The sequence below is a fragment of the Malaya genurostris genome, chromosome 1 (genome assembly GCF_030247185.1).
Source record: "Malaya genurostris strain Urasoe2022 chromosome 1, Malgen_1.1, whole genome shotgun sequence".
Lineage (NCBI taxonomy): Eukaryota > Metazoa > Arthropoda > Insecta > Diptera > Culicidae > Malaya > Malaya genurostris.
The window spans coordinates 2,926,989-2,952,557 of NC_080570.1; the positions used below are offsets into that span (position 1 = coordinate 2,926,989).

General features: G+C 39.1%; 1 protein-coding gene across 2 annotated transcripts in view; it reads left to right on the top strand.

The window, feature by feature from the left end:
• Positions 1–24,940, top strand: part of LOC131429820 (M-phase inducer phosphatase-like) — a 188,959-nt gene extending 164,019 nt beyond the window's left edge. Inside the window, exons 1-3 of one of the 2 annotated variants that reach the window (XM_058594222.1) lie at positions 18,186–18,649; positions 21,284–22,672; positions 22,812–24,940. In XM_058594222.1, the coding sequence (XP_058450205.1) occupies positions 18,606–18,649; positions 21,284–22,672; positions 22,812–23,148 (1,770 nt within the window). In that variant the 5' untranslated portion in view covers positions 18,186–18,605 and the 3' untranslated portion in view covers positions 23,149–24,940. Of the gene's footprint in view, positions 1–18,185; positions 18,650–21,283; positions 22,673–22,811 lie in introns of those variants that run through there. The other variant, XM_058594213.1, reaches the window with a different exon arrangement.
• The last annotated feature ends 629 nt before the right edge of the window (positions 24,941–25,569 follow it).

A 25,569-nucleotide genomic window follows, 5' to 3' on the forward strand; every position in this document is an offset into this window, starting at 1 on the left:
CCATCGTAGCTGCTGTTGAAATTCGTGGTTCATTCACCGTCTTCCATCTGCACTTCGTTATAGATGGTCCGTAGACCGTTTCTTCCGAAAACATTGAAAACTCGTTGGTCATCTGCCAACATAGTCCAGGTTTCGTGGTTATAGAGAACAGTCTAATGAGCGCTTTGTACATTATCAATTTCGTGCGGTGACGTACTTTACTCGATCGAAGTGTTTTTTTGAGTCCAAAGTATGCACGATTTCGTGCCTCTGAATTTCTCTCCTGGTTTCAATATTGTTGGTTAGAGATGAGCAAATACCCGAAACCCGAAACGAAGAAAATTTTAGTTTTTTTACTTTCCGCTTTAGCCAGTTAGTTCTAGTTCTGATTTGTGCCTCTTCCTCTCGGGTATTTTGTTTTCAACCCTTTTTAGCCAATCCAAAGCGCATAGCTTCGGTTTCAGTCCGATGTATGTTTCCATAATCTTTTCAAAGTTACGTATCACAATATCAACTTCATCAGCGAAACCCTGTAGAGGTAAGTTTTAGTGGCAAAGGATTTTTAGCCACTAATTTATGATAGGTGCACATAACCATTTTTACTTGAATTTACGCTTCGTCTTAGACTCATCAGTGCGTAGCAGTTTATGTTGAACTGCTACCTCCGACCTGACGATTCAACATAAACCGCTCGGCAGACGTAAAGTTAATGCTATTTGCAAACCACTTTTTTGAAATTACACCCAAGTGTTATTTCGAAACTGACGTCTCGGACAAAAACGAGTTTCGGCTTGCTACAGAATGTGGTAAGTTTTAGGGGCAAAAGATTTTTAGCCAATTGCTACGCACTGATGAGCAGAGTTGCAATTTGCCAGTCATGTCAAATGACCTTGACAGATTGACTAAAATCATCGTAATCTGCAATCGGTACGGTGAAAGTGTCTGTCAAATGTAAATTTAAGCTGAAGAGGCTTTCGGAAAATCGGACCACTCGTGTCGATCCTAGATCTTCGAATCACACCTCCCAAGGCAATATTTAATAAGAGACAAGAGAGTCCACCTCGTTACCGTACGACTCGAGAGCGTCCCAGACACTCGAACGTAGCACATCACTCGATTTTCCTTGGACCAATTGCGTCAGTTTATCCGGTACCATCCGCCTCCATCACGGCAACAATCCTAAAAAATCCTAATTGATCTTTATATTGACATGAACTCATATTGTTCAGGCCAGGCTTGATCAAGTAGATACTTTCCGTCACATCTCCAATTATTGTTACAAACAGCAACAATTTGTTAATAATCCACAACCAACCAACCAACAATTCGTTTGTTTATTCTAGTCCTGTCATCGGCGGCGGCGAACACATGTCATCCGAAGAATTGGGTTTTCTTCGACCGCCTGTTCTAACCGGGTTATGGGAAAATGGTTCGCCTGAGTGCGCCAAAAACAGGATAATTACACTCCAAATGTTGTCGACCGGGACCGGGTTGCGACGGGAAAATATGTAGGTTCGGTTTTCTTGCCACATTTTTCTGTCCCGTTTATGTGAGCCGTGTATGTACCGTTGTGTAATTTTCCCGCTCCGTGTAAAGTTCGTTCACATATGGGGCAAGCCACAGCAACAGCGGATCATATGGCACCGTCTGAATTCCGGAACCCGTATCCTTGCAAAGAGAGGGGGAATAGTATTTTAACGAAAGTCATATTTTCTGCCTCAGTCCTGGGTTCTTGATTGATTTGCATTTTTCACCTATTCCCAGCTCAAACCAGCCCAAGTTCCCTCGAGTTTGGACTGTCATCTGGCACGGTCTCGTTTTAGTTTTTTTTTTTGTTTTTTATAAAAAAAATATATCACTTCAATGAGCCGGTTGAAATTCAAAAAATGGGAATTCCTTAGCAGTGCTTCGAAAGGTTATGGGAAATGTTTCTAGTCTGGCCCAAAACGTGTGTAAAATATTTCAAAAATGTCCCTGTTTCCGTGTGAATTTTCTTACTTCATCTTTCACTTTTCGTTTTTCGATTTTACATCTAGTTAGGCCTCTTTGTACTCATCGAAATCCAGTTCCGCATCGTGATCCACGAATTTTGACAACATTCAGCACACCCTTCGCCAGTGCATTGTCACTGAACCGAGAAACTGCAAGCTGCTTTTCTTCTATCAGCTGACCATCTGACCAAACCAGAGAGCATTTAAATGTCTTCGTTTTCTTCGATGGCACTATTCCAACTTATCATCTACAAAACGCATCTTCTGCCAGAGCCAGGGTCCATTTCTCTCTGCCTTAGTCGCGCCTTTTTTTTCATCCATCCTTGGCAACTGCGAATCTCCCGGGGCCCACAAAGAAGAAAAGTCTACTCCGAAGAGGTAATTGTTTCCGTATTCGTTACAGAGCTAATTGTTTATCCTCTGTGTTTCCCTCTCCCATTCCTGTCGAGTTGGTTCTACTGTGCAAATCTTACGTTCCTATCGCATATTGCTGCTGCTGCTGCTCGTATACGAAGTTGGCAGAATAAAGGACAATTTTCGCGCTCTGATTTGATATTCCTTCGTCTCGCTCCGCGCGCTGCGCCACCGAAACTATCGTAGACTTGAGGTAGCCTGACACGACGGGGATCTCGGAGGCCAATTTTCGAGGTGATTGAAAAGAATCTTAAGCACCCGACCCGAGGGGTTGGTTGTTCGCGCGGTGCGCCAGAATCAGTTGTGATTGCTGGATGTATTTTGGCGCCATTCGTTGTTATGCAAAATTTTACTGATGATTGGGTCTGATTGGGTGATATAATTTTTCCGATGGCTTTATTATCGGTTATAATACAAACGTGTGGTTTATGACACTAAACCTTTAATTTTCAGTTAATTGGCTTTCTCTTGGAAATATAAATTCATATTTCAATTGAAACATGCCAAGGTCATTTTGCCGAATGTCATTTGTCGAATTGATAATTTCGTCGATTTTGGTAGTGTACTTAGGAAGTTACAGATTCTGGATTGTGGCTGGCACTTTCGATGGTGGATCACCGGTGAGACCCTGATTCATCTATGAGGAATACCTTTGATGAGGATCCCTAGTGGGTTAGTGCAAGTAAATGCTCTTTTTGTAGTCAAAATAATGTGTGATATTTTCTGCATAGTAATAAACTTACCGATTTGGTGAAATGGTTTATTCAGTAAAATGTCATTCAGCGAATCGGTTTCCGGCGTAATGGCGTAACGGCGTAACAGTTCGGCTGATAAGTTCGTATCGTTTAATAGAAACACACATTTTTTTGCCAAAATTCGTTTTTATTATTCAACATAATTGCCATCAGTGGCGATACAGCAATTATAGTGATCTTCTAACTTTTCGATACCATTTTTGTCGTGCAGTCCACTCAGCTGACTGTCGATTGGACTCCGGAGTGAATTGATGGAGCCATGTTTCGTCCATTGTTATATATCGACGAAAAAAATCGGTTTTATTTCGATATAACAGCTCCAAACACTGCTCAGAATCATCAATTCGTTGTTGTTTTTGATCGATTGTGAGCTCACGCGGCACCCATTTTGCACAAAGCTTTCTCAGATCCAAATATTCGTGAATAATATGTCCAACACGATCCTTTGATATCTTTAGGGTGTCAGCTATCTCGATCAACTTCACTTTACGGTCATTGCAAATCATTTTGTGGATTTTTTTCACGTTTTCATCGGTAACAGCCTCTTTTGGACGTCCAATGCGTTCATCGTCTTCGGTGCTCATATGACCAGTACGAAATTTTGCAAACCACTTACGAATTGTTGCTTCGCCCGGTGCAGAGTCTGGATAACACTCATCAAGCCATTTTTTTGTATCGGCGGCACTTTTTTTCATCAAAAAGTAGTGTTTCATCAACACACGAAATTCCTTTTTTCCATTTTTTCACAATAACTAAAGTACCTTCACTCAAAATGCAATATCTCACAAACTAATAATCAGACAGCTGTCAAATTTATACACGTATCTTTTGAGGGTTGGTACTAACTGAAAATGGTATGGGTTTAATTCTAATGGCGCCATCTCATAGAAACGATACGAACTTTTCAGCCGATCTGTTAACTTTCAACGGAACGAATTTCAGCAAAATAAATAAACTCCCTGGTAACTTCGTCAAATTAGCTAATTCGCCGCATTGGTTTGTTAATTCAAAGCGTTTATTTTTGATTGCCCATTGATGATTCGAGAGAGGCCACAGAAACACCACATAAAATCCCTTCTTCAACTGCATCTGTCTAGGTTTATTCGTTTTACCTTGTTCGCATGAAGCTAAATTTTAATGCCTAAGTCCGCAGCCAATTCAAGCGATGCGATGGCAAGATGGGATTGCAAAAATTACGTTACTATTTCAAAGACTAGGCTATCACCGAAATCCGTTCCACCGAAAGCCATGCAATGTTTGCATCAAATGGATTCAAACATTACATAAATACTTTCGATCCCTTGCAAATGGCGTTCGATTTCTAACACACTATGAAAAAACGAAAGCCGACATCGATGATCGAGATTGAAAACAAAATCGAGTCCATTGGCACCGAGCATACACACATAAGCACAAGTTTTCAACCGAGCTGAGGAAACCATAACTACGGTACAGGTACGAATGTCTGCTACCGGTGTGCGATTTTCGTTGAACACGGTGTACACAAAATATAGCCGAAAACACATTTTTTATATTGCGCCTAAGCGCAATGTCTTTCCTGACAATTTCCCGAAAGATTCGTTCATAGCCAAACCCCTAAACAACTAGGAAAGTTAAACCAAAGCATTTGTCTATACACTGGGGTCTTTTTTACGCGGTTTTTATGTGGTTTCTTTTTTCGTGACTTTTTTTATGCGGATTTCCGAAGTTACGCGGTTTTTCTCTTACGCGAATTTCAGAAATTACACGATTTTTTTACGCGGATTTCCCAAGTTATCCCGAAACTTTTTTAAAGTCAACTCTTCGACACATAGAAAATTTTCAATTTTTTTCAAAAAAAAAGTTACACCAGATTACACCAGAACTCGACGTTTCATGCATTTCTAAGACACCTGACATAAAAAAAATTTCTTCCATTTTGCGGTTTTTTCTACGCGGATTTCCGAAGTTACGCGGTCTCAAATTCCCAGTCCCAAAGTCGATCACAACAAAAAAAAATAATTTTTTTTCGAGTGCAACAACAGATCTGGAGTTAAGCGATTTTTTACGCGAATTTCTGAAGTTACGCGGTATTTTTACGCGATACGTATCCCCCACGTAAAAAGAGACCTCAGTGTATAACCAATATTCAGGGTGAAATATTTTTCCACGGAATTATTATTTATGTGAATATTGTAAATGGAACTAATTCCTTGTAGTCAGTAAATGCTTCTAGCATGTAGATATTATTAGGTTATAACCAAACAAGCTCACTTGTGCTGAACCGTTCGACCTTCGCTTCAAGTAAATATCTTAATGTTCACCTAATGGGGTTGAATTTTATCCGGATCCGATTTCAAGTTTCAAAAATACAGTGGAAAGTTAAAAATACAATTGACATAACAAAGAAGTACGAAAAATTTCCAAACAGATTTTGGAACTATTTGCATTCATAGGCCTGGCTATTTGATGAATGTAAAAACTTACTACACTATGACGGTGTGCGGGTTCCGGATTCGAAAACAGTCAAAGTCAAAGTTCTGAAACTTACATCAATTTCTCATGCAATGCTAATGAGAATGGCAACATCACACCACTAGGTGGATTATACAGGTTTTTTGCATTTCATATGAGAGATTACATACAAATCAATTCGCTCCATCTCATTCTGCTCCCATTTGATGCCGATCTATTGACCAAATGTCATCATAGACACACGGGGAGGCATGAGATAGAAACTTGTGAGCACTTAGTTATTTGACCTTTTGGCAACCATTTCATCGAATTTAATTGTTAATTGAAAAATGTGCTACAGACCATTAATATCGAACAAAAAAAAAATTTTAGAAAATTTTATGATTTGAAAAAATGGCGAATTCGGTTGAACGATCTTTTCGGTGATGTAACCCTAAGTAGTAATCTATCGTTTCCGTTGGTGTGGGTCACGTTTTAGTAGATTATTGGTCTAAATTTTTATCATTCAAGAAGTTTTGTTAGGATTTGTTCTCTCGCTTCTAAAGTCTGGATGACACTGGTGACACTCGTTCTGAATTTGTTTGAAATAAATTATCCACATAACGATCTGTTAACGGAAACGAACCGGAACAATACAAAAAATCTCGTTATGAGGCTCATCTGGGAAATTCAATCAAAGAAGTAATTATTTTGAGAAAATACCCAAATTCCAAATAAAAAAAAATCTGAAGTTGACCGGGTCGACGATTCAATGCATAGGACACTAGCCTTGCAAGCCAGTTGTCGTATGTTCGAGCCCCGATCTGGAAGAATTCTTAAGGTACGATTACATTAGCCAGTTTATCTGCACAAACTTGTGCAGTTTGACTGTATCATAGTGTAATCGGTTCGCAGTTGTCTGCAAGCAGTCAAAATCGGCTTGACTGTCCATCTGTATGCAGTCAAAGTGTGCAGATTATCTGTGACAATGTAATCACTGTGTGATCATAGTCGACAGACAAACAGTTGATGACTGTACAGACAAATTTGACTGTTTCTGAAACTGTTGTGCAGAAGTTGTCTGCCACAGATTCTATGACAACCAAAAACTTGTTTATTACATCCAAACACAAAGCAAAACGTTCCAGCACTAGTGTGAGAAGTGAGTACACGTGGTTTTCCCCAAGAGGGTTGGTTTCGTGATCAATTATTTTCTAATGTGTAGAAACCAGATAGTAATAAAAAACCTGTTTTAATCCACCTAGTGGTGTATTGATGGCTTTCTCGTATTACTCATACTGTCACATTCTCATATATGTGGTATTCTTCGAAATAATTTTTATTGCTTCTAGAAAGAAAAAAAAAATCAATTAGCACAACCAACAACCAACAAAATGAAATAGTTTTGCTATTGCAAGTACTTCTGCAATCGGTGTAAATGAGGTCGGTTCGAATGAGCATCTGTTAACATGACTTACAAACTGTATTGATTTTAGTCAATTTTATAAGATTTTATATGATTCGGCCATCGTACTTTAAACACCGGTTTAAATTTTAAATACTTATAATTTTAGAAATGGCAAAAATGAAATTTTAAACACTTGCATCCGCGCAAAGTTCAGAAGCTCAGGAGTTTTGGCCTTTTATTTGAACCTAAATTTGTGAATATCGGTCAAGCGACCTCTACGAAATGAGAGTGAGTTCCATTTTTGAGTATATGACCACTATTTCAGGAACACTAACAGGAAGCCGGGAATAGCCCAAGGCTCTTTGTATGTGATGCTGTGGCTCTTTAGTTTTATACACAAATATTGTTTATTTTACAAAAAAAGTACTTAAAATCGATCGAAATCGACTAACGAGTATTGGACCCCAATTCTATGGCTTAACCACGTGTACTAACTTCTCACCGAACCGCGTTGTCAATGTCGTCATTTCCGGTAGAAATAATGAAGCTTATCGCATATTTCGTAGAATTCTTAATAGAAATTACTACTGAATTTTCCTAGCTCCTCCTTCACGATAAAATGCAATGGATCTCCAGAAGCATAGTACTGGAACGTTTTGCTTTGTACTTGGATGAAATTATTATGAAAAATTAAACAATGAATTAATGAAAAAAGTTAATTATGATTTATGCTTGCATTTGAAGAAAAATACTGCAGAGTCAAATCAAAATCAGTTTCAAAGTTCAGGAAGGATACAAACAAAGCACTTGACTGGGAGCTTCTCCCTCTCCGTCGTATTTATTTATTTCCGAATACTATTTGTATCAAATGACACTAAATCAGTGAACACCAAGATACAGATAGAAAATAAGAAACAGAACAACCAAAGTACTGCAACAAAGATGAAATATTTTGAAATGAAATATGAATTTAAATGAAATGACTACCATTTGTTTTTATCGAATAGTCACGCATTGACTTTGTGCACGGAGCACATATATATATATATATATATATATATATATATATATATATATATATATATATATATATATATATATATATATATATATATATATATATATATATATATATATATATATATATATATATATATATATATATATATATATATATATATATATATATATATATATATATATATATATATATATATATATATATATATATATATATATATATATATATATATATATATATATATATATATATATATATATATATATATATTCCTTCTTTAATTGCTTCGAAACAAACCAAGTAGCAACGCAACGAACTTCCGTTTGTGAGATCAGATCGATATTTTATCATAATGCAATATTCCGTGAAAAGTTCTCTGCCCCACAAACTTTCTTCCAATGTGATCACTTTGTGCAGAAAAACTGCAATAAACAGCCCACTCCCTATATTTAAGTCTGTAACCACTTTGATTTGTCTGATCAATGTAATCACAATACAGACATGCTCAAAAAGTCTGTCACAGTCAAACATAACAACTGTCAAAGTATTGACTGTCGGCAGTCAAACTTGACTGTTGCAGTCATTTAACTGTGAATAGTGTAATCACATTGCCAGACCAAATATAAACTGCCGAAAAATTACTTGTCTGTGGCAGATAAACTGTGACAGATAAACTGGCTAGTCTGATCGTAGCTTTAGTGTGTTTTGAATGGTAGCTCCAGCCATGCAATGGTTCAGTAGGCTATGCATCGGCTGCGAAGTCTCTTGAGACAGAAAGTCAAATGAAACACAAGGAATGTAATAGGCATTGCTTTGAAAGTGGATGATTATGACTTTCGTAAAAACGACACTAAAAAATTAGTTTGGATTAAAAAATCCTTTTCCTCAAAAGATCCTATCTTGTAATGTATGGACGGGTGTTAGGGAACATAATTACCTATCTTGGGATTAAATTTCATCACAATCAAAAATTGCGTTTTCTTGTAAATTGACTTTGAATTTTAAAAATAGATTTTTTTTTCGGGTGATTAAGAATTTTTTCTATATTTTTATTCTAAAATTTGACTAACTTTGTGATAAATACTCACACATCAATTATTTATAGGACTTGTCATTTTTCGACTACAGTTTTTTGGTAAAAATTGGTTTCGTTTTTCAACGAACACAATTTAAATAATTTAAAAGAATATCTCCTTCGCCATTTCTTTCAAAAACATTCTTGAAAACATTTTCTATAAAAAAATCGTGTGTCTCAACTTAATATGATCTGTTTTTGAACTAGTATTGCCAATAACTTCAGTTCAAAAAGCGCTATCTGAATGCATCAATCTCGAATTTTATTTCATTTAATTTACTTTACAAAATGTTTATTGTGTAGAAGAAGAGAAAAATCAAAATGCTTGAGAAAATTTTCTCAGAAACACCCAAAGTTGCTTGATTAAAATAGCTTCACTACTAAAATCACTAAATGATAAGAAGCCACCCTAATACCGTATATATCCAAAGTATCATTTCTGTATAAAATGTTCATTTCGACCTAAGTAACAATGAGAGATTCTGTTTGTTTACTTTCTCTTTCGATTATTGCGAAATATTCCTGCTTTTTTCGGTTATTTCTTCAGTGCAGATTAAAAGATGATAGCTTTAGTTATTATTATCGGTAAATAAAGCTTGCTTCAGATAGAATTGGAGCAAAGACAATTGCCTGTATTTCAGTTATTTATTATTGAATTCAAGATCTTTTTTTAAACAAATGTAGCGTTTTCTTCTTACTATTAAGAAAAAATACTGATAAAATTATTCGTCACGGTTTCGAGGGAATTCTTGATTTTTTCCTGTAACGCGGCTCATTAGGCGGCACACACCTTCTTCGTCTATTGTTTTAGCTATCTTATTCCATCAGGTCGTCATCTGATTGATGTCTTTAACAACCTTTTCCTTGAGTCTCCTCTTCATGATTGCCCAGTATTTCTCAATAGGGCGGAACTGGGGGCAGTTGGGTGGGTTAAGGTTTTTCGGAACAAACTGACCCCTTTCTCTGCATACCATTCTTGAACGACTTTGCTGTAATGACAGCTTGCCAAATCTGGCCAAAACATTACGGGATGGTCGTGGGATCGAATGAACGGCAAAGTTCCTTTTTGGAGACACTCTTTTTGGTATAGTTCCGATGTCATTGTCTTATTTGTAACGAAAACTTTCGTTTTTTGCCACAGCTGCAAATGCCCTGCCAAATCATAAATTTTGTTGCAAATTTGTCGGCAAAAACAAATTTAAATTTGGCTGGAACATCCCCCCGAGCCGTTGCCAAGTAAAATTTTTGACCTGGGATTTACCCGAAGTCAGCCTTGACATATGTTTCATCGTTCATCAGAAGACACCCGTCGAACTTGGTCAGCACCTGGTCATATAGTTTCCGAGCACAAATTTTGATCACACTATTCTGTTTTATGGTCCGATTTGGCTGTTTGCTAGCTCGATACGACTTGATTCCTTCCCGGAGTCGCGTTCTCCTCACGGTACTATGGGCAGCACCGAATTTTCTGGCCAAATCACGGTCCGACAGAATAGAATTCCTATTAATCGTCTTCAAAATCTTACCACACAGTTTCCGGTCGACAGTTCCACTCCGACGATTGGCTTGAGGCTTCCGAATCGTCGGCAATGTTTCCTTATACTGTTACTGCACCATACGGTATTTCTGGACAATTTCAGCTGTTTAGCTAGCCTAGATGCAGACCACAATGGATTTTCCAAAAAACTGTGCACAATTTTTTCCCTTCTTTCGACTTCCATGTTGATTGTTTACAAAGTACAGTCGATTTGCGAAATGTCAAAAATCATACGTGAAACTGACAAAATTCCCGACACGTGGGCGCCAAGAACTTCCAAATCCCTCCACCAGGAGCGCCACAATATGAGCAAAAGTTTGTTCCAATTCTTAATGAAGCAAGCTTTAATTGGAGAGAAGGATTGCTAAGAGTACCGTAATAATCGAGAATCTCTCATTGTTACTTAGGTCGAAATGAACATTTTATGCAGATTTGTCCTGAAGACATCGCATCTCTAAAGTATAATACTAGGTCACAAATATTTTTGTCCTCCTAAATTATGGATTCGGACCACTGTGCAGTGTATGAAATGTCCTATTCGGTGAAATGACCTTAACCGGAACAAAGACGGGATGATGGGATAATACTACTATCAATTGTACTATGAAGTATTACAAAAGATTTTTTTCACATAAATTATTCCTGTTACTCAATACATTACTTACACAAATTTTAGCTATTTTTATGTATGATTTCAGCATTTCATGTAAAATCCATTTTGGAACGTTTTTTTTATTCTGATCATAAGTTCACAAGGATCGCTTTGATTCGATAACACCGAAATATGGGACTGATGTGTTTTTCAAAATATCAAAAACGATTTTCTAGAAAACTAATAGAGTTCAACGGATAACGTAAGAGTATTCGATTATTTTCTAAAAAATCTGTGATGAGAGTGGACATTTAGAAAACTCACCTAGTTTATTACAGAACTCCAATGACTTACGATAGATCAATTTCATTTTTCTTACAAAGAATATGTTGATATTGACAATATCAACACAAAAACTATTATCTTTCAACAAGTTCGTGTTTAAGAATCTGTTGATCAATCAAACTTTGTGAAATAATATTCACATCAAATTTTGAATCAGAATGTTTCGACACAAACACGATCCAATCAAAATACGTATAGTTGACAGGATCCTCTTCAAAGCCATCACTAGCTGGCATCGCATGGCCTCGGTAGATCGATCTGTACCACTCGAAAGTCGGTGTCGATCTGGGTACCTGTTGTGGGATGATATTTTCCCAAACCTGTTATACCTGTCAGTCGCCGGTAGAAGAAACCACTAGGAACAACACACGAAAAAAAAAAAACGAAGCAGAACTCAATCACTGGCACCAACCGAAGAACCAAGACAAGGATCATTAGTAATCAGAACTTTGCTTTTTTAATGGACCATCAAAAAGGCGAATCGGCCGTCCTGTTCTAGCCTGGCATTCTACTATCGTAGATCGCTCACTCCCACGCAGGACACGATCACTGGCAGCACACATAAACACGTGTGAGTTTGCGTGCTCCCGTCCATAAGTTCGCAAGGATTTTCGGCGATTTCACTTTCACAGCAGCAGCAGCAGCAGCAGCAACATCGGTAACAGAAGAAAGAGAATAAGAAAAAAGGCAGAAGGCACGTCTCGAATGCAATCCTGCCGAAAGGACGGAGAAAGGAAAATCCTGATTTTGCTACCGCTTCGTTGTCCCCGTCTCACTCTCTTCTGCCGGTATGTGTGTGACCAAACGGAGGCAACCCCAGACGAAGTGCATTTTTTCTGTCCTGGTCAGCTGAGAGGAAGAAAAGGATAACCGTAAACCTTGGGCAGAAAAAAACAGTGAGGTCGATCCAGCTGATTGCAATAAGAACATGGGCTTATTTTTGCGCCTTTTTCTTGCCTGCGGACTGTGAGACTGTGGTGGTTCCCAATTGGGTTTGCGTCACAGATTGGTGAAAAAAAAGAATCTCTAGTCAGTCAATCAGTTTCTAGTCGATCCTTGACAGGAGTGGATGTTGGAGGGTTCATCTCGAGACATGAGAATGACGAGGATCTGTTGTTTTTTTTTTTCGTTGATAATATTATGCACGAAATTATAGCCGATAATTTATTTCTGTCTCATTACGTAATCTGTCACAATCGGGATTGCGCTTAGGAGAAAGCTGGTTTCCAGCAGCGTTGTTTTCACGGGAAATGGACTATTTTGAAGGGATTGGTGGACCTTTTTGGCCTCTTGGTGCGTCTGTTGATGCATTCTGGGCGATGGGAAGCTGTTGAAGATAGAAGGGGGTTCTGATTTTGTATGCCGCGACGGAAGAAGAGGGGTCAACCGGATCCAGTGGACCATTAAAAGTTGCCCGTTGGTAAATTAAATTTTCCGAGGTGATTTTTTATCGCTACTTTCTCATCAAACTCATCGCATTGTCGCATTGTTTCCGCACCGACAACCAACTGACAACTGCATACAGATCTTGACCGGTGTCCCTCCGGTCTCCGGTTTGATGGTTCCCTGACAGATGTGTTGATGTTATCCGGTTTGATCCCGGGGTCAGCTTTATTGCGCTCTAGAAAATCGCACATCTCGGAAATTCATTGAGGTACGGCTAGGGTATTGGGTGTTCTGTTGTTTGACGACTTCGAAATTTTCTTTAAGTTTATCGTCTTTTCTTACTTGCATGTGATTTTTTTTATAATGCTTGGGATGCCTACAAACTTCCTACTATCGATCGATCGAGCAACACATTGACCAGCTTTCAAAACCCTAATACAGAGTAATATCAAATCCAAATACTTTTCAATCGCCTAGGTGTCTGTTCCAGGATGCGCAAGTAAGAAGCGAGTTTCTTCAATTTGCCAAATTGAAAAACTGATTTGTTATGGAATCATCTAAAATTTCTACATTTGATGTTTTGTAATTCAAAAAAGTTTTTTTCCTAGAATCGTTTAAGGATTTCACGTGATTGAGAATTTTTCCGAGATGTCCTGTAGAGAAACTGTTTCAGAAAATATTAGAATTTAATACAAATTTTAGGCTTGCGGAATTATGATCTCACCAATTGCGCTAAACTCCTGGAAATTTTTTTTTGTTGAATCTCCAAATTAAACGCCAAGAACAACTCATACCTGGTATTCGATTTTTGTCTCACTCATTACCCACGTTAAAAATTTTGTTCTGGAACATAATCGGTTTCATATACCGCTTTACCAGTTTCTCTAGTCAATAGTTCAAAGGTAGCACAATTCTTGTGCTATATTCTGCCTGTGTTCAAGAAGGTTTAGGTAGTGGGAAATTCCGAACGACAGGTGCTATGTTATAGCTTTTATTTTCAAACGGATCTACACACGGATCTTCCGTATCAACAAACAAGCAAAATGAGTCATGATTTCACATATAATAGTGTATTGTTATGCTATGAAAACACACCACGAATATTCGTTCTATTTCGAAATATTTTATGATCTGAAAAACTCGCGGTTTATTCTTTGCTGCATGTTTACTATCTTTTAGCTTTTCAAGGTCTAAGAAATGTAGACTAGTGGAAAGTTAGTTTGCTCTCTACGACCACATATTTCTAGTCAGATCAGTTTTTTATGTTTGACAAATTCATGGAATGGAAAGAAATGGGCTGACTAACAATGTCAACTCGAATTGTAGAGAAGTTTTGTGTTTGAAGTTGTCGCAATCAATGTCCATTTACGTCAGTTTTACGTTTCATATATTCATGTTCGTTCCTACGTCTTCACACACCACTGAAGAAAGGTTAGGTTTTTGCCGAAGCTTTTTTCTTCGAACAGGAATAATCGATAAAAACGACGAATCCTACAACAGAATTTAAGTCAATCTGTGTAAAAAATCTTGTCCAGACTCACATTTTTGTTTCACTGTCTTTGTAGAAAACTAATTTTATGCTCATGTTTGTGTAAAGTCGAAACAAATCTCAAACTTTTTTTCTTGAGATTTCCGAAATAGCAAATGTAGGAAAATGTCTTAGAAATTCATGAAACATTGTGATCAGTTATTTCAAAATCCCAGAGTGTCGATTTTTCCAAAATATTTTCATTCATTTCTAAGACATTTGAAAAATAAAATGTTTTTTTTTTCGAATTCTCTAACTTATGCGATTTTTGTAGTTAAAAAAAAACTTTTTATCTTGAAAGTCCCGTTTTGCAATCGTGAACTGTTGCTAGGTAACATAAATACTTATCCCTTAGACAAACTGTGTCTGTTTTTGTTCGTTTGTAAATCGATTTAAAAAATTTTAAATCAATTTTTTCCACCGTGGGACTCAATTCGGATTTTTTCCGAAGTATTTTTCAAAAATTTGAGTAATTTTGTGAATGTAATCCATACGACCATGTTTTTGATCAGTCATTTATCGATTTCATTCATTTGAACAAAATCTGGGAAAAAAGAAGCCTAGATAAAATTCCGGAAAACAAAGTATGCAAAATTCTGAAAAACAAAGTATTCAAAATAAACCCGAACCCATCAAACATTTTTTTAACCCGAACCCGACCCTTACCCGATCGAAAATAAAAAAAAAACTTACCCTTGCCCGACCCGAACTCGAAAATAAATTTCCTTCCAATCCCGAACCCGACCCGTGCCTGATCAGATCTTTACCCGTACCCAACTCGAACTTGAATAACCTAGAGCATTCGGATTGGAATACCCGAAACCCGACCCAATTTTTGAACCCGAATGCGACCTGTTCCCGTTTAAAAATGTAAAGTCATCACCTGTACCCGACCCGAACCCGACAAACATTTTTTTAACCCGAAATCGACCCGTTTCCGATCGAAAATAAAAAACTTTTACCCGTGGCCGACCCGAACTCGAAAATAAATTTTTCTTCCAAACCGAAAATAATTTTTTTTCGACCCGAACTCGGAAAAACTAAAGCATTCGGATTGGAATACTCGAAACCCGACCCAAGTTTTGAACCGAACCCGTTAAAAAATAAAAAGTCGTCACCCGTACCCGATCCGAACTCGACCCGTACCCGATCGAAAATAAAAAAAACTTTTACCAGTGCCCGACCCGAACTCGACAATAATTTTTCTTCTAAACCCGGAAATAAATTTTCTTCCAAACCCGAACTCGACCCGTTCCCTATCAAAATTAAAAATCTATCCTTACCCCACCCGAACTCGAAAAACTAGAGCATTCGGATTGGAATACCCAAAACTCGACCCAATTTTTGAAACGAACCCGTTTAAAATTAAAAAGACGTCACCCGCACCCGACCCGAATTCGGCAAACATTTATTTTTAATCCGTACCCGATCGAAAATGAAAAATTTTTACCCGTGCCCGACCAAAACTTGATAAGAAGTTTTTTTCTAAACCCGGAAATAAATTTTCTTCCAAATCCGAACTCGACCCGTAACCGATTAAAATTAAAAATCTACCCTTATCCGACCCGAACTCGAACAAACAACTAGAGCATTCGGATTGGAATACCCGGAGCCCGAATTTGGCAAACAACCCGGCGGGTTCGGGTAAGGTTTCTGGTACAAATACTCTAAACCCGATCATGTACAGGAAGAAATTGAAATCTGGGAAGTTGCTACCAAATCCGAATATAATTTGTTACGAAATACGTCTGTTGATCAAATGTTTCGAGGGAATAACTAAGAATAAGATGAATATCCTTAGATTCATGGGTAAATACGGATAAACTAACAAAAAAATCCTTTGGGTTGGCATCGTAGCATCATTTTTAACGTACATATTAAGTTTATTCAATCACCTTTAAATATCAGAAGTAAATTTAAGCACATTTAATGATCAAACGTTGAGATAATGAAGAAATGGCTTTTAAAAATTAAAACCATAGAAATGTCTTGCTTTTCTAATAAACTTGGTAGATTTTTTTTTTGTTTGGGCATAGATTTTCGATTTTTTTCAGAGATATTTTGCAGATTTGCTCACATTTTTGGCATTGTTAATTCAAAAAATTTCATCAGTTCGGTTAAAGCATTTCGAGTGCGGAGACCTTTTCATAAACCACGTGGGAAGTCAGACATTGAAAATTTTCCATGGCCTACTTGCGTACGCGTGTTCGAGTTGTCAAAATTGTCAGGCAATTCTCGTTCGCTCTGTTTTCAAAACCCGACCCTTTTTATCCGGACAGAATTCAAATCTGAATAAATTACACATTCGACTGTCGATTTAGTCTATTTACTTATAGATATCAAATGAATGAATTTATTGTTAATTTGAAGCTCCCATAGAAGTCGGACTAAAATTCAAACAGCGCTGAACCAACCTTTGATATCTCAGATGAAAAAGTGAAATGGTGGAATGTTTTACACATTTACGTTACAACATGTGTAATGAAGCATATTTCAAAGAATCGTTTTGTGTCTCATCGTAGAACCAAGTCCAGTGAATCTTTCATAGTTAATATGCCACATAAAAACACGTGCGTCAGCAGAGATAAATTTATTCCTAGAAAAATAGGAAACCAACAAAAAAAGTCACCAACATTATTCAATGTCTCGACAGTCGACGAATGAGCTATTTAATGTTTACATGAGTCCGGCGTTGTTTGGACTGGAGCAGAGCCGGAGGCTTGATATGTTCCTGCCCTCCTGAAGATGACGGTTTATATTCGAATGCGTTCGTCCCGGACAGCCCTTTTCGAGGGGTCATGAGCCCCATCCACGAATAGTATCTCATTTCTAGTTCCAAGGGACGCTCATCCCATCTATCTAACGGACACTGGATCCCGGGGGTGGGAATGGGGAAATGACGGACTTGTTACAAGTTGTGATGTCACAAACCAGTTTTGTGGATCGGAAAAAGAAGAAGAGCTTCCGCCTCAATCAGATTCATTCACCCGAATAATGTGCACCAAGCGAAAGGAGGAGACTCGTTATCAGGAAGAGTTAAATTTGTTTTGATTGCCACAAATGGTTTCGTAGCTTCAGTTGCCCCGGCCGGCACTGCATCAAAAAAACCATGGGTGATGATCGATGATCGCGGTACCACCAGCAGCCAGAGTTTCGACAGTTGGACCGCATAAACCACATCCCGAAATCAGTTTTAATCACCCGGCGGAAGGAACGCACTTGCTTCAGGGAACCTCAGATGTTTAGTCTTAATTATCAGTAAAAAAAATCACGATAGATCCAGTAGAAATGATGATCAGAATATCAGGAATCAAGACTGTTCCCGGACTCTATCTAGTCTATTCTGAAATTTGTTCATTTGATCCGTGTCGCAATTGACGGCAAGTGCTTGAGAGATTGCTTTAGAACAAACAAAGATCATGTTTTGGTTCAGTTTGGGTAGCATTACTGGTTTCCCTCGGTGTGTGTTTACGACGTGCGTGTATTCAGTATAGGGAAGTATGCGAGAAGTCTGTGTCTGTATGTTGTGCATGAAGGTCCGCCTGCCCCGGGCGTAAGGGAGAATGAGAGAACGGAATAACATAAGGACGAGTGTGGCTGAATGGGAAGGAGTCAGTGACGAGTTTTATGTTTGTATGCTTCCAGCCCTGTGTTAGGAGGTTAGGCTCACAAGCTGCTGGGAACTGATCGATGCTGATACAAGTCAGTTGAGTTCAGTGCTTCATCGTGAGCAGAAGCAGCTCCTGGCAAGGAACAAATGAAAAAGCTTAGAGTTGTAGCATAGCAAAGACTGGGTGTCTTTCAATTGCCTTTAGCAGATCAAATGCAAGTTTTCATGTGACAAAAGATAAGTGTTGCGATAATACACTTGCTATCCAAAGTTACGAGACAATGTGGTGAGATTCGAAGACCGAAAGTGTGTTGCTATCTTGACGCAAGATCAAAGTGAACATTGGATAGAAACATGACTCAAAAGTAACTGTTTAACCGTCAGCCTAGTTCTCGTGAGTGTGATCGACCTAGAGGGTCTGTGATCGTGCTGTTTGTGTGATTGTGTGAACAAAATCAACAAAAATAAACAGGCTCCCAAAGTTAATTGTGGATTAAAAAGTGGGAAGAAAATTCGAACACTCTTTTGAAAATGATGTTGGAAAATATCGACCTCGATCTCTCCGACTGCACCAGGTAAGAATCGTCCGTAATCAGCTAAAGGTGTTCCGTGTGATAAACCTTAATTAACAGCACCAGGAAAACGCCTGGTCGATTGATCGAGGATCTTAGTCGCGATAAGTCTATTAATAAATGTATAAAAATATATTCACTCTAAGCGCACGAACTCGACTTGGCTTTCCCCCTACTTTTGAGTCGTCCCCGAGAGTCAAAATAGAGCAGGAGGAGGAGGAGGAGGAGAAAAATAACGCGAGGGAGAAGAATTGCTATGTTGCGGCAGCTGAAATTTGTACTATTCTTTCATGAGTGCAGTCCCTTTTGCTTTTTGTTCCAAGTTCCCAATCGTCGCTCGGTCGCACCGTGTGCAGTCAGTCATGAGAGAAAAGAAATAAACACTTCCTTCTCGCTGACTTTTCTTAGGGCTCCGGTTTGCGTTTCGAGCTTCCCTTCTCGTACCAAAATACAAAGTCAAAGACGCGCAGGAAGTTGATTGAAAATCACCTAAATTATTAGAAGACTTACCTACCGGTGCGATGTGTTCTGGGGGACATTGAACTCTACCCTCGTGTCTCCACTGCTACTACGGAATTTTGTCCCCCACCACCGCGTTAGTATGTTAGTTTCCTATTTCCGTATGGTCGAGCATTAGGAAATTGACGAATTTTGATGTCTTTCGCTTTTTTTATCTTGAAAGTCAAGAAACTTGAAATTTGGTACTAAAATGGCATTAATACAGAATTGAGGGTACATAAGATTAAAAATAAAAAACAAAATGAGTTGAGTTGTGTCAATTTAACATAGTATGCTTAGGAAAACCGAAGCAACAAAACTAGACCCTTTTTTAAAAAAAACGTCGTAAAACAATCAAAATAGTTTTTGTTGAAATGACATTTTGAATGAAGAGATCAAAAAATTTGCAGTCTTTTTTAAACAAAAATAAATGGAAAAATATACACGGCAATTTGTTGTCATGGCAAGACAACACAAATCTGAATATCATAGTCCTTATCCCAAGCGCAGAGATTCCAATGCTCCACGATGCCAAACCGCTATCATATTAACCCAAACAAACCGACCGTTTCAAATTCACTTTACCCCCTAAAAATCACTGTTCCACCCAAACAATTGCCGGCCAGAAATCCTTGTGAAGGCCGTCGTCGAAAACTCGCGAAAATGAAGAAAATAGACTAAAAACTTAAACCCCTACCGACCACCGTCTCCCGTTCTCTCTGTTTCCCTAGCCTAGCACTCTCACCAACTGAACTGGGTGTGCAATTTGAATTAGCGGAAAAATGCCGGTCGGGTTCATTCGCGAAACACATTCGAAGACTCATCATAGTTGGCCAGTTGGTTTGTTTTTTTTTTCTTTCTTTACGACGAGGAGAGTAGCATTTTCGCGCAAGGTACCTTCTTCCCTTTTTCGTGCATTGGCGAGGCGCAACGCAGCAGTCAATGAATTTCCGATGATGAGTGGGAAAAAAACAACAACCGAAGAGCGAAACACTTCTCACTTTCATTTAGCGAAACTAGCCCGAGACCACCGATTCCGGTAGCTTGCGATTTGTTTTTTTTTTTTGCGAAGTAGTCGGCACACGGAGGGGGGCTCGTCGTCTTTTCGGTGCACCTAGCCCGGGTGGCACCGGCGAAGGTTTTGATTTCCTCGCTTGCTGCCCGCCTGGTTCGTTGTTTACATTCGTTTGGGTGTCTCTAACGGGGCGGGTTTATGAGCTTCGAGTGTCCATATTTGGCTACCCGGTTTCCCCCCCACATGCGCATTCCTACGTGCGCGTGGTGTTTCGTCTATCTGACGGGTACGGTCTCTTGACTTAGGTCATGGGATTTGGACGGAGGTGTCGTTTGTTTTGAATGCTGTTTTACGATTCGATCGTGACAAGATCTGTGCAGGTAATTTGCGTTCAATAATAGACTAATTCCACATATTGTTGATATATTCACGTTGAGTTGCTCCGTACACAGTCAGAAACGTACGTCTTGTCTGTTGTATTGTGTTTTATTTTCTCGCTCTTTCTAAATATAAGAGAATATTCTTTTCATTCTCATCCAAGTGATCCGGGAGTTTCTAAACTTCAATGCCCTCCCTGGCGATGTGCTTTGTGTTCACACAACATCGGCTAGTGTTGCTGTTGTTATTACATCCATGCGTAGTAAGCCATGCCACGATCGTGCATGAACCCTGTCTCATCGTCAAGGAGACATCGACGAGACCAAAATGCGTACACAAGAATGTGCAGCGAAGAAACAAACGCCAGATGTGTGAGTGGAGGGAATTGAAATTCTCTCGGCCTCCCGCTCTACTCACATCCTCCCGCTCGGTTTGCCTTTGCCTTTGCCTCTTGGCGAGTAAAACCCCTACTTGGAGGACGCAAAGAGCCTGATCGTAGCGCATGGAAGTAAGGAATATATTATGACGATAATTATTTACATCGCCATGTGTGCGTGCATAGGAGCTAGAGTAGCTGAAAAAAGGGGGTCTTTCTCATAGGGTCTGATGCAAAAAATATGATAATAAGGTTGCTACGACGAGACCTGCTTTCCGGTTATCCTCGATTGTTTGACACCGTGTGCAGGAACTATTGGCGCTAAAAATAACCTATCTTTTTTTCTGTTTCTCTTTTTTTTCTATTGCAGTCGCATTTCGACCACTTTCTCGATCAATTCAGCCGGTCGATCACCGGTCAGTCACCTGGCGGAACAAAGACAACGTAGCGCCCAACGCAGACAGCACATTGCACCGCTGAGAATGGCGATAAAATTCCTGGAATCCCCCGGGAAGGAAAATGTCCCGGCCGAGCTATCGTTCTATCATGAAAACAGTCCACAGGCCAGTCCGCGACCCTGCAGTCCGTGCGACTGTGCGGACGAAAGTGAGTTGCTCGTATCGGAGATTACCCCGAACAAGCAGACCATCTTGGGTGGTTTTCCCACGGTCGGAAGTGCCAACCGGCAACGGCGGCCACTTGAAGACTATGACCCAAATTCGATGGATTCCGGATACGGTGCCAGTTTATCCAGCACCGGATCCAAGAGTCAATCGATGTTCCATTTCATACAACCATCGGCCCCACGACAAAACTCGACGTCCACCTCACCAGCTGCTTCCATGCGTATCCTCAGCAGTATGTCGTCCGGGTCGACGGAATCGATGGACGAAATGGAACTGTTTGATATGGACACCTTGGAAGATGATGATGCTCAACTGCCAAGCAATCTCAACTCACTGATCTGCGGTGACATCAAAGCTACCAAGACTACCCCGGAAAACAAAAGACCCTTCTCCCGACGATGTCTCTCGGATATTCCAACCGCAAGAAGAGTAAAAAGTAATCTCATCTTCGAATCACCCGTCGCTACCAGTCAGTTACCGGTGCAAATTATAACCCCGGAACGGTTTCCAATTGCATACGACCAGGAAAATCTGAATCCTAGTCCATTCCTTTCCCGACCGGATGTCGCTCGTTGTTTCAAGCGGCCGGAACCCCCCGGAGTAAGCCCGATCCAGAGCAAACGTCACAAGCCGGAAGTCCTGACGCCCATTAGTTCGTTCCGTTCGGCCACCGAAATCATCAGCAGCACCGATAGCACCGCCATGGAATTGTTACATCCGAAACGACCGATCCTGCAAAAATCTATCTCGATGAACGATGCACACATCATGAGCGCTCTGTCGAGATCTTCCTCTGAACCGGATCTTATCGGAGACTTTAGCAAATCGTACGTCCTTCCACTGACCGAAGGTCGCCATCGGGACCTGAAATCCATCGCGCCGGAAACGATGGCTGCCCTGCTTCGTGGTACTTTTCTGGATCAAATCGCCTCGTTCAGTGTGATCGATTGCCGTTATCCGTACGAGTTCGAGGGAGGACACATTCGTGGCGCCAAGAATCTGTACACCCAGGAACAGATCCTGGAAGAACTGATAAAAATCAAGACTGAGCCACCGAAGGTCGAAGCCGAGGGACCGAAACGAAACATTATCGTGTTCCACTGCGAGTTTTCATCCGAGCGAGGACCCAAGCTGTAAGTGTCCCAACCAAAAACCACCGAATGAAACATTTCACACCTTCCAAACAACCATGGAAGTGAAATATTTCAACACTCTGTGAAACACTTTACTAACCAATTATTTTTCTCTCTCTCTCTCCGCTTACTTCAACAGATCTCGCTTCTTGCGCAATCACGATCGTATCCTGAACTCGGACAGCTATCCGGCGCTGCACTATCCGGAAATCTATCTGCTACACGGTGGTTACAAAGACTTTTTCGCCGTGTACCCGGATTTGTGCGATCCGATCGCCTACCGGCAGATGTTGGACCCACAGTTCGGTGATGCGTACCGTCATTTCCGGGCCAAGAGCAAAAGTTGGAATGCCGGTGATGCGGTACGAGGATCGGCTGTAGCCGGGTCCAGTTCTGGCTCCGGGGGCGTTGGTAGTGGCATCGGTAGCAGTAGCAGTAATCGGCTGGTCAAATCGCGCTCGAGGTTAGTGCTGTAGACAATGAAAGCGGACAAGAGTCCGATGAGACTGAAGCCAGATAGGGACGGCGAAAAGTTCTGAGAAACAGGTCGTGGGAAGCGAGGCAAAAGAAGTTAATTTTTTTCTTTTGAAATTTTTTATTTGAGTTTATATTTTATTGTAAAAGCGTTAGAAGCTCTTTCTGTTCTTGCGAATTTTAGTTTCTTTAATATGTTTTTTTTTTTCATTTTTATTTGCAACCTTTTTATTTGGCAATACTGTTTCGAGCACGGGTGAAAAGGAGAGAGAAAGATAGTTCTTTGCTAGGAAAAAAACATGATCAAATACTTTGAGCTCTTGTCGATACGGTTTTGATCTTAATTAGCGATGTCCGTCTATATATATTTGTTATTCCCCATATTTTATCTGTGATTTAGATTTTGCTTCGTTTTGACTTCTCTTTTGACTGTACTAATTAGTAGTTCGAAAGTAGGATAGTGAACGGGCTCCCGATGCGAAACGTCAAAAACAGTACGTAATTAGTTTTTGAACGCTGAATTATTCGACTGAAAGGAGAAGTGACTGAAGCATTTCCTTGTAAAACAAAACAAAAAAAAACGCAAACTCATTTATGATTTTAGGCAAGGAGAAAGCTTGAAAAAAGACTGTAAAACATTTGTATAAAAAATTAACCAGTAAGTAAAAAGCGGATTATTCTGCGTACACTTGAACAAAACATGCAAACACTTTTCATGACAACGCACCCCCAATGAACTACCATAAGATTAAGATGAATCTAAAAAATTCTCTATTTTCTTTGTTTTTTCCTTTACCAACTAAACATACAGAAAAAAAAATCATTAGAGATCCTAAGATTCGAATTGTTTTATGTAAGAGGTTTTATTTTTAGTTCATTTTAATCGGTACTTTTGAACATATTACCTATAAATAATTAAACATCAACGAGAGACAAGTGCAAATTAAATAGGTTAAATGTACATTTCGCGATAAGCAACGTGTTTCACCACGCCAAAGTCTACTTTTATGCCACTCGTCGTTTTTCTTTTGTTCGTTTTTTTTTCGAAGATTTGTCACAAAAATTCAAAAAGACGGCCGGAATCAAGTTCTTTGTAAAAGAAGTGGTCGCGCAAAGAATAAAAACAAAAACTTTAACAAAAAACAAAATTGTCCAAGACAAACCCAGATAGGTAAAAAACCAGAAACTTGGTAGATCAGAAAACGGGGGGCCCAAATGTAGAGTCAGCGGCTGGCGGACTGGCAACTTATTCGCTTGTAAAACAATCTTGCTCTAGAATAACGTGTTCGTGTATTACTGAGTGGTGTTGCTTTAATCGGCGTGTGTTTCGAGTTTGTTTTAAAACTTTTTTTTCCAATATTCAAATATAAAAAAATTTATTACAGAGGGGGAGAATTTGACGATTTTTATCACATTATTTTTTTTTTTTGGACTGATTTTAATTCGAACGAAGAAAAGACAAAATTATAGATTAATATATTTAAACAAAGTGACTATTTCCGTTTAGGAAGTAAAGAAAATTTTGGCTTGAAAGTAAGCTTCGATAAAACTAATTGACAAATGTGTGCAAGATATAAAATAGCATATTACCCTTATTAGATCGTAAGTTCTACTGGTTAAGCGTACAAGCAAAAGTCTTAAATTAATTATTTTATGCGTAGCGTAATTGTAAATCATGTATGCAAAGTGTGTAAATATTTCGGTACGATCCGTGAGAGAAGAGTGAATGTGTCGCACAAAACTGTTTCGAGACAATGTTTCGAGTTTGAAGAATAAATAATTTTGAATATTTTACATCTTTACTCCTACTCTTTATCCGAAAAAAAATCTCTCTTATTTTTATTCTCATTTTTTTCTGTGTTTTTGATCGTTCGAAAATAACATTCCGAAATAAGAAACAATATCTAGCGAGGTGAATACATCCCTTTACCATTTGCAATCAGAGCAGAAAGCACATCAGATTGCATACTTGCAGGGTAATTAAGCGTTTGCCCGCCATTCGAATAGTTCGTTTTGAACTGAAAATCTCTTAGCTGGAACAATAATTGTCGAATGAATCCCCCATAGAAACTAGCGCGAACCGCTAGTTACAGCGTATTTTAAGACGTTACGTCTGGTTGTAAATGCTTTATTTCAAAATGACACTGAATCAATTATTTCAAAAGGGCTTTTCACAAAACTGAAGGATCCGCAGCGACACCTGCGTATGAAAAAGGAATAAATAATGAATGTTCTGATGAATTTTTAATGCCAAGTAATGAAATCACAGGAAAACTACATAACTTTTGCTGGTATTTGGTATCAAAAACCGATTTTGGGCAGTCATCAACGAAACTAGAACTGCACAAATTTTCAGATTTTCTTTTTTGTTTAATGTCTGAGATCTAAATTTCCACTCAACAATTCCGAGATCGGATGATGGA